This window comes from Elephantulus edwardii, unplaced genomic scaffold (genome assembly GCF_000299155.1).
Source record: "Elephantulus edwardii isolate Elephantulus edwardi_28Jun2011 unplaced genomic scaffold, EleEdw1.0 scaffold00124, whole genome shotgun sequence".
NCBI classification, from domain to species: Eukaryota; Metazoa; Chordata; class Mammalia; order Macroscelidea; family Macroscelididae; genus Elephantulus; species Elephantulus edwardii.
The window spans coordinates 5,106,923-5,117,673 of NW_006399874.1; the positions used below are offsets into that span (position 1 = coordinate 5,106,923).

General features: G+C 36.6%; 1 protein-coding gene across 1 annotated transcript in view; it reads right to left on the minus strand.

The window, feature by feature from the left end:
* COL21A1 (collagen, type XXI, alpha 1) overlaps positions 1-10,751 on the minus strand; it is a 196,036-nt gene that overhangs the window by 73,897 nt on the left and 111,388 nt on the right. The window contains exon 17 of the mRNA XM_006893157.1: positions 5,074-5,127. Within this exon, the coding sequence (XP_006893219.1) occupies positions 5,074-5,127 (54 nt within the window). The remainder of the gene's footprint in view (positions 1-5,073; positions 5,128-10,751) is intronic.

Sequence of the window (10,751 nt, forward strand, 5' to 3'; positions counted from 1 at the left end):
CCAGTTTGAAGACTTGGATGTACCTGATTCAGGTTATGCCTTTTTCAATCATTTACTATACCTCTGAGAGTTGGACAGTGAGTAAGAATGACAGAAGTAGAATTTATACCTTTGAGTTGGGTTGGAGAATACCCCATGAACTAACCCTTTGGATGCAAGGATGGCAAAGCTTCATCTCACATACTTTGGGCATGTGGCTAGGAAAAGCTATTCCTTGGAAAGGGACATCATGCCTAGAAAGGTGGAGGGTCAATGAAAGGAAGGAAAATCCTCAAGGAGGTGAATTGACACCATGACTGCAGCAATGGGCTGAGGTATGTCAGGGATGATGACTATTGTATAGGATAGGACAGAGTTCAAATTTGTTGCTTTATTGGGTTGCCATGAGTCATACACAACTAAACGGTACTTAACAAAAAGTGGTTTAGTTTAGAGTTGTCCTTTCATCTCACAGATTGGGAGCTCAAATCCACCATCTGCTCCATAGGAAAAAATGGAAAATCTCCCCCTGTGTGATTTACAAACTCTGAAAACTCACTGAAACATCAACTATAAGGCGGTTTCAACTTGGTGGTAATGATTAGTAGTAGCTTAGAGCGTAATCAAACTGGTTTGGTTTTTTGTCTTTTTGTCAGCTAATTCTTCTATTGTCTTTATCCCTGAGTGTCTATGAGACACTCAGTCCTTGTGTCTCCACTAAGCCAAAGGAATTCAATGAATGTTTAAAGAGGAGAGATGATGAAGGAAGGGGGAAGGGTGGGGAAAAGGCTGAAAACTGACTGACGGACCGGGATTGAAATATATTCCTGTGCCAAAAGTTCTGAGTAGAGATAAATCATGAATCAAGTGGGAGCAGACAGGACCAGGGCAGAGAGGAACCAGCGACCCTTCATGGCTAACAGTGATGAACAGAAGAGGGGAACATCCCCTCAAGCATTAGCTTTCCAGAACTTCTCATCTTCCTGTTTAATCTTCTTCCCTCTACTTAGCCTCATTAACAGAATCACAATAGTATCCTTTCCAAAGTAAATAGATGCTACTCTCATTACATTACCATTTGCACAGACTTACCTGTCAGCCTGCCCTTTAATGACATTATTTCTCTGGGAATAAATTGCTAATAACTGTCTCACAATGCTTAAATGAGCAAAAGCATATCATAAATCTTGACCAGCTCTCATGTCCATTGTCTCTCTTTTCATCCTTCTCTTCTGTCTGGTTCACTCTCTCCCTTTCATCTACCAGAAGTTGTTGTTCTGTGCCATCAATCCACCTGTGACTCATAGCAACCCTACACATAGATGCTCTGAAGCCTGCCCTGTTCTGAGCCAGTCTCTTTATTTCCGACACAGCTACCACTCAGTTACCCTAGTTACTGTATCATTCCATCCCATCTGGGGTCTTCCTCTCTTGCGCTGTTCCTCCACAGCATGATGTCCTTCTCCAAGGACTGGTCCCTCCTGGGCACATGCCCACAGTAGTGAGTGGGGGCTTCAAAATCCTTGCCACCAAGGAGCACTTTGTTTTCACCCTCTCTAAGACTTATTTATTTTCTTGGAGATCTATGGTATGCTCAAGACGCTTCTCCAACATCATAACTCAAGGGTATTAATACTTCATCTCCCATCCTTAGTCATTGTTCAGCTATCTGATTCAAAGAAAGTAATTTCAAAGCCCATACTTGAATCAGATGCGCCTTAGTCTCTAGACTCTCTGTCTCCTCTCCTCTCCTCTCGCCCTCATCCTCGTCCTCCTCTTCCTCTCCTCTCCTCCTCCTCCTCTTCTTCTTCTTCCTCCTCCTTCTTTTCTTCTCTTTTCTTTTCCTTTTCTGTCTTCTTCTTCTTCTTCTTCTCTTACTACTACTACTACTACTACTACTACTACTCCTACTGAGCTTTCTTTGTTCCTATCAATACCATACTTGATGACTTAACGAGAGTCCCTTTGTGGAGTAAACTATTCATGTCATTGATTGCCATTCAAAAGGTTGAAAGTTTGAGACTACTCAGAAGTTCCTCAAGAAAAAGCCTGGTGAGGTACTACCAAAATATAAGTCACTGAAAAATCTAAAAGAGCACAGTCAGCTGGAGCTAGATGAACAGGACTACTTTTGAAGCCTTATTATGGAAATCCTAGCTTATCAAAATAGCCTGCCAAATGCTGTATTTTATGTAAACAATATATTTCTTCTATATTTGTTTATCAACTTTGCCCTTTCCCATCACCCTGGGGTTATTTTTGTAAGTACTACCATGTCTTTTCTTTTTCAAAAGTGCTGTTGCAGGATCTAGTTGTAACCAGGCTTCAGTATCAATCCCTTTCAATTCATTCCACACATACCTGTAGTTCATAAACTGCCTCTAAAGAAGTTATTTTTACCATTGTATTCTTTTTGCTCTGCCAAACATCACTGGTGAATGAATAAAATTTGTCTTCCAAAAAATACATTCAAGGATATCCACACTATAATCCTAAGTATCTTTCCAATTTCTCATCCAGAACCATATCTAAGACATGGCAGGAACAGCACATTCCTTGAAGGAAGGAGTCACTGAGTGGTTTCTAAAGAATAAGGATGTCAGTTTGAAGACTAAGGTGTGCCTGATCCAAGCCATGATTTTCCAATTGCTTCCTAAGCATCTTTAAGTTGGCCAATAATTAAGGAAGATCAAAGAACCTAAGTCTTTGAATTGTGCTGGAGAGGGGCTGCCAAAAGAATAAATCTGTCTTGAAATAAATGTGACCAAAGTGCTCATTAGAGACAAACATAGTGGGAGCCTCTCATCAACTTAGTACATAGTTTTAGTAGGAACCAGTCCTTAGAGAGTGATATCATGCTGAATAATATAGTTCACAAAAGAGCTCTTCAATGAGATGAATTAATAGAGTGACTACCACAATCTACCAGAATGTGGCAGAGATTGTGAGGATGGTGCAATATAGAACAAGGTTCAGATATGTTCTTCATAGGGTCTCTGAGTCATAGTTGACTTGTTGGCAACTAAGACCCAAAAACAACAGCAACGATATAGCCCAGAATTCTTTTTTGAGTATGGCAGAAATCCAGAGGTACAGGGTGTGTGGACACAGAGGACACTTATCCTTGATTGCAAGTTCAAGGGAGTGTCAAACAAGGCAAAGATGACATTTGAACACACCATAAGGATGAAAGTTTCCTGAATGAGGAAGCTGGAAAAAGGGGGAGAAGACATTTCTGTTGACACATGGCCACTGTCAACAGACACTGCCATCTTAAAACTAGAATGGAATTCCCAAATCTCTGTAGATGTTCATTGAAATGAAAAATAAACAACCTAAATTTAAAAAAAAAAAAAAACTAGAATGAGATGAAATTAGAGATTATCCCTGGGGACTCAAATTTGAAGGCTGAGGATGTACAGTTTAGAGACTGTCTCTGGTGTTTAGTAACCTCACTGTGACCATGCTTTCTACTGCCCAAGAAGGATCCTCCACTTAAGACCTCAGAGTGATTATCTAATAATTTCTTAGACATGATCTCCCCTTCTTAGATACAACCTCACCATCTCCTCTTGTGTCTTGGGGTAATTTTCTCAGGTAATCCAAGTTATAGGACACCATTTATATACTCCTTGCATGCTTATGATAAGCATATATACTTGTGCAATATTTTAAAAATGTTTTCATAATTTTCACAACAACCTTATAAAAATACATTATAAGCATCTGTACTTTTCAGTGAAAAGATGTTCAGAGAAGTGAAATGACTTCTACAACCTGACATAGCTGGAGCATAGATCTTTATCTCTGACATCATGTTAAATCCATTTTTTTATTAATTGCAATGCATTCTTTCTCCCCCCCAACCAGTTTATTTACAAAATTCAAATACATTGTTTTTCACACCAGTTCCTTCCCATTTCCTTCATCTCCCACCCGTCAAATTGTGTGACGTCATGATTAATTCCCCATCTCCCACACATCCTCATCTCTTGCTTAAATGCTATTTCACTTTTTGACCTAGTATAGGAATGCCCAAAATATCTCTAACAAATTGATGACAAATCAGGAACAAAACGTATCTCATATTTTAGATCTAATTTATGTTTGGTTCTTTTATTTTTATCCTCTAAATCTATGTACTATAAAGAATATGGTAGACTAATAGTTATGCCTGGGGAGGTGAGGTGGGGTGGAATCTATTTCTTACCACAGAGTTTTAGCAAGGCCTAAATAGAGTTTTTACTTTTCTCTTTGAAGTATGTTGTACTAACAAAATACATGAAAAAACTAATTATGTTCATTCAACTAGTCTTAATATCATTCAGTCAGATGAGTATTGGAGAAATATTTATTAGAAGCATGATCTAAAACAAATTCAAGTTTCTTCATCCCATTTAGAAGTCTGGTCCTTCTTTATTTTATATCAAATATTTTATTTATGAGTGACAATTTCTGTTAAATCACAGCATACTCATAACTATTATTTTGTTTCATGGCCTTGATATTTTTAAACTAAACTACATTTTCTGAGGGTAGGTACTATTGATGAGTAAATCGTGATCCACTAGCCTTTAAATGTTGACTGTGAGTGGGGAGAATAAAATATGGCATCAGCCATATTTCCAAAACTTTTCTGGTCATCTGAGAGATGTTTGCTAAACATACTGATGATTATCAAGAATTCAGATTCAGCATTTTCTCATCATATATTTCTCTGCCCTTTAATCTTACAGAATACATATATACCTCGGTAGCTAAAACAGAAGAGAAGTCACAATGTGACACTAACTAAATACCCAACAACGGAGCATGATGGTTACATTAACCACTTTTTGTTTGTGTGAATGTAGCTGCCTGCGGTTGTGGTTCACAATGCATAAATATTTAGTGTTAGCAAAATTCATCCTGGTTTATAAAAGAGTCAATGTTTTGTAAAAAATCCCAGTATTGAGGAGCTTCTTATATTCAATGCTCAAATCTAGGAGTTGTGGGACAAAAATAATATATGTGAGAGGAGATACGTAAATAGTCAAAGAATTGCATGACAGAGAAAGAACATCATCCTTTAGGATGAACTGAATAGTTACTCACAGGTTCTCCCCGTGGTCCATCCTGGCCTGGAGCACCTGGCGGTCCCACCTCTCCCTTTTAAATGTTTGAGAAAAAGAAACAGAAATACATTTTTGTGTAAGTTTATGAAAGTAAAATGAAATAGAAATTACTTCTGGATTATGAGCATTGACCTCAAATAAACTTTCTGTATATTTATAAAAAATTCTACAGACATAAGCATTGTCTACATGAAAGCATGTAACTTAGTGAATACACAACATAATAATGGTACTATATGCTCATATTTCAGATTGTTATCCTCATTTTCAATGAAAATGTGACCAAAATATTTTGTTGGTTCTTTTCACATTTATTGTTATTGTTATGTTACAATTCATTGTTTTCTTGAACTTAACTCCCAAATAAAACTTGAGATAAACTCTGATTCAATATGGGTTTATTATAGGTAGGTTATTTCGTGGAATTATGTGACAATTTAATTTAGTGGCTTATAATAAACAACTGCAATGCATATTGTAAGCAACCATTATAATTATAATAACTGTTATGTTTTCTTTTAAATTCTTAAGTCCAAATTATTTAAATATTGTAGTTTCTATCCACCTTTAAGAATGCTAAACGTTTTTTCCAAATGAAGAAATTGCTACTATATAAAATGTGCAATTGTGCTCGCTTCGGCAGCACATATACTAAAATTGGAACGATACAGAGAAGATTAGCATGGCCCCTGCGCAAGGATGACACGCAAATTCGTGAAGCGTTCCGTATTTTAAAAAAAATGTGCAATAGCCACAGATCAATGGAGCCTATACAAAAATAAAGGTAGTGTGGGACAATCCTTAAAACACATATTCAAACTCTCAAACCTTTAGACATTTTGAAACTTATATTTTCTCTATCCAGCAAAGTACTGTAACATAAGAAGGAAAGATCTCTGTAAACAATTATGCCACTCTTCCTTCATGCCAGACAGAATAGTTTGGTTAAGTATAGTTTAGAGAGCAAGAGAAAAAAAAATAAAAGAAGGATTTTTTCCTAGTAAATATTTCTCAAATACCTGCTGTAAAATAGATGGAAAGGAAAAGAGCCTCAGAATTTTTTCCCTAAAACAAATCTCAGCATTGTTCATAGTTTCATATTTTAATAAATCAATCAAACTATAAATATTAAACCACAAGGGAAAGACCTACTAAAACTTAACTATCACAATCAGCACTTTGAAAAAATCTCAAACGTATCACCTTCTATAAACATCAATTTTCCCATTTTAATGAAGTCTAGTTCTTTAGCACAGAGAAATACTGACAAAAATCCACTAATTTATCAGTTCCAGATTTATTTACAAACACTAGAAGATAGTTTGAGGACAGAGAGAGCAAAGGAAAATGTTCTTCCTGTAAATTAACCAAACAAGGGGCAGAGAAGTTCTGCTAATTTAACAGTTGTACAGAAAAGCATATTGAAACATCAAATAGAAAATAAAATATAATTTGAGATCCAGTTCATATAAAGCTACAGTTTTCAATTCCAAAATTAGAGATAAGGGTCCTAGTATTACAAAGAAATAATGTAGCAAACACATTTAAACTCCATCACTAATCTCTTAATTTGTTATACTATGGTGGCTTACATGTTGCTGTGATACTGAAATCTAGCCCACTGGTATTTCAAATTCCATTAAAGTCACTCATGATAGTTTTCAGTGAAGTTTGCAGACTAAGAATGAAAAGTAAGAAGGACATGAAAGCGTACTTCTCAAGAAATTGTATGCGTACTCTTGGAACATTGTCTGATAAAAAGGAACACTGTCTGATAATAATGCCAGAAGATGATCCCTTCAGGCTGGAAGGTACTCAGGATGTAACTAAAGCAAGACTTCTCTTCAAAGGAGGACCTTTGACATGGAGTAAAGTTTTAACGATCTTCCTTTGTTGAGATGTCACAACACAATATGAGAAGGAACATCTGCAAACCACATAAGAAGTAAACCATGGATGGCATAATCAAGAGTTTAAATGCAGGAAACTGTAATTCACTGTCATTGAGTGGAGTTTGACTCATGGAGGCCTTCCATTGGGTTTCTGAAGCTGTAAATTTTTACCTAAGGAGACTATTTATCTTCTTCTAAGGAACTTAAATTGGAACTTCCAACTTCCGACCTTTTGGCTAGGAACCCAATACATAAAACACTACAAGAATTCCTTAGGAGATTCACAAGTCCTAAAAAAATGGCATATACAAAGTAACATTCCACTTAATAATGATCTAAAATTGACTGGGGATATTGAAGAAGAATGGCTTTGCTATCCTGGTCAAAAAGAACATTTCAAGTTCTATCCTAAAGTGTAATGCTATCAGAGATTGTTTAGCATCCATTTATACACAGAAAGAGTAGTAAATTTACACATCAACCACTAAAATCAAAGATGAAGGAACTAAAAAATTTTAAAAACTTCTAAAGTCTGAAATTGATCAAACATGTAATTAAGATGAATTGGTAACAATTGGTGATAGGAATGTGAATATTTAAAACAAAGAAGTATCAGTAGATACTTGTGACCTTGTGATAGAATATGACCTTGTGATAGAAATGAAGCTGGAGATCACATGACAGTATCTTTCCTTATGTAAGACTATTTTAAATTATTTTAAATTATATTCTTGGGGGAAAAAATGATTAATGACTTTGACCACCAAAAAGAACAAACAAATCTGTCCTGGAAGAATAGCCAGGATGCTCCTTGGAGGCAAAAATCTCATGTATTTTGAGGATGTTTTCAAGAGAAGTGGTATCTGGAAATAACAACATGCATAGAAAAGTGGAGGGTCAAAGAAGGGAAGGAAGACTGCCAGTAACGAGGACAGACACACTAGCTGCAACCATCAGTTTAAATAAGCTCCCTGAAGATTGAGAGGCTGGAGCAGCATCAAACAGGGCTTCATTTATACAAGAGTTGCTTTTTTGTAGAAGCCAACTCATCGGCACCTAATGACAACTTATCTATTGTCAATCTCCTCTTCCAACAACATAAATGGTGGCCACATACTTAGATGGTTGTTGCCACATGACATCAAGCCAAATACAAATAGCAATTCTATAAACAACAGATCTGAACCTGTGCCATCCTTAACACACTTGAGCCCTCTGTCACAGTCACTGTGTCAATTCATCTCATTGAAGGTCTTGTTATCTTTTGCTGATCCTCCACATTTCCAAGAATGATGCCTTAAGTGTGAGGGATGAAACGTCCTCATTCTTGCCTCTAAGAAACACTCTGGCTTCCCTTTCTGCAAGACATATCTGTTTATTCTTTTAGCTATCCATGAAATATTCCACATTCTTCTCCACCACTACTACTCAAAGGCATCCTGATTCACAATCCAGCTCTCAGATGCAATTTGGGGGAAGCTTTTTTATTGCTTTTTTCAATGCTTTTAGTTCAGCTTGGACTTCTTCCTTCAGTATTGTCAGTTCTTAAGAATATGCTACTTCCTGATAGGGTTCCATGTGGACCAAATCCTTGTGTTACAGTGACATTGTATATTTATTCCATCTTCTTTTGATGTTTTGTGACTCATTCATAATTTTACCCATAGCATCTTTCAGTATAGCAACTCAAGGATTGAATTTGTCCCTTAATTTTTTCAGATATGGAAGGAATATCAAGTGAAGTTTTCCAAGAAACAGATGCAACCCTGGAAGTGCTCACTTACTTCTGCTAACAAATATGGAAGAAGGCTACAGGACCAATTGACTGGAAGAGTTCAATATTTGTTCCCACGTCCAAGAAGAGTGATCCAACAGAATGGGGAAATTACCAATGTCATTAATGTCACGTGCAAGTAAAATATTACTAAAGATTATTTTAAAAGAGTTAATCACAAGATTAAATACTTAGGGGTAAATCTAACCAGAAACACAAAGGATCTATTCAAAGAAAATTACAAAACACTACTACAAGAAACAAAAAGAGACCTTGAGAAGTGGAAGAATATCCCTTGCTCATGGATAGGAAGACTCAATGTTGGAAAAATGACAATACTACCAAAGGCAATTTACACGTTCAATGCAATCCCAATAAAAATACTAATTTTATTCTTCAACGAGATGGAAAAGGCAATCTCCACTTTCACTTGGAATGGAAAGAGGCCCCGAATAAGCAAATTACTCCTTAAAAAGAGAAACAAGGTAGGAACCATCTCATTCCCTGACTTCAAATTCTACTACACTGCTGTGGTGGTCAACACAGCATGGTACTGGTACAATGACAGACACATAGATCAATGGAATAGAATCGAGAGCCCAGAAATCAGTCAATCTACTTATGACCAACTGATTTTTGACAAGGAGATGAAATCAGTTAGGTGGAGAAATTACAGACTTTTTAACAAATGGTGCTGGCAAAATTGGAAAACTATCTGCAGAAAACTCAAGCAAGATCCACATCTCATTCCATATACAAAAACCAACTCAAAGTGGATCATGGGCCTAGGACTAAAACCAAGGACTATAAACTTCATTAAATAAAAGCTTGGAAGAACTCTAGAAGTCCTAATCCACAACATAAACAGTCTTCCAAGCATCCTGAAAAAACTACAACCAGAAGAGGATAAAATAGATGATTGAGACCTTCTAAGAATCAAATCCCTATGAACATCTAAAAACTTCTCCAACAGGGTAAAAAGGGAAGCCACAGACTGGGAAAAATATTTGGTAATGACACGTCAGATAAGGGATTATATCTATAATTTAGAAAATACTTGAGCACCACATACTTGAAAGTAAATAATCCAATCAAAAAAATGGGCACAGGATATGAACAGACACTTCACCAAAGACGACATTCAGGTGGCAAACAACGCATGCAGAAATGTTCAAAATCCCTAGCTCTAAGAGAGGTGCAAATCAAAACAACTGTGAGATATCATCTTAGCCCAGTAAGAATAGCAGAATTTAACAGAATATCAAACAACAAATGCTGGTTAGGTTGTGGAGAAATTGGAACCCTTATTCACTATTGGTGGGAGTGGAAAATGGTGCAACCACTATGGAAGGCTGAATGGCACTCTCTCAAACAGTTGCAAATATAAATACCATTTGACCCAGCAATTCCACTACTGGGAATATATCCCAAAGAAACCATAACTGCCACCCAAGCAGATATATGCACACCCATGTTTATCGTGGCTTTGTTCACAATAGCAGAGAGTTGGAAACAACCCAAGAGCCCATCAACAAGCGAATGGATAGAGAACCTGTGTATATTCACACAATGGAATACTATGATATATTGAAAAACAAGGAACTCATGAAATATTTTACAAAATAGGTAACCCTGGAGAATATTATTCTGAGTGAAATATCTCAGTCACAAAAGGACAAATACCGCACAGTGCCAGTATTGTAGAACGGGACTGACATCAGGGTTGGTGGTAGATAAAGATTGGATAAATTATGTATACTGCATTGAAACATATGAGGGAGAGAATTGTTTAAAAGCAATACATGATTGGGTATTATGGTCATATTGAGTCCAGAATGAAGGCTGCATAGTGGAGTGGACTCGGGGTGGGGGAATTGTGTACCCATGAAAGAATTTTTCTTTTACTTTTCAAAGAGAAGAGCAAACTGAGAGGGGGAGAGATGGGTAGGGAGAAAAGTGCAACAATGAATGAATGAAATCCAAAGTCTCTGT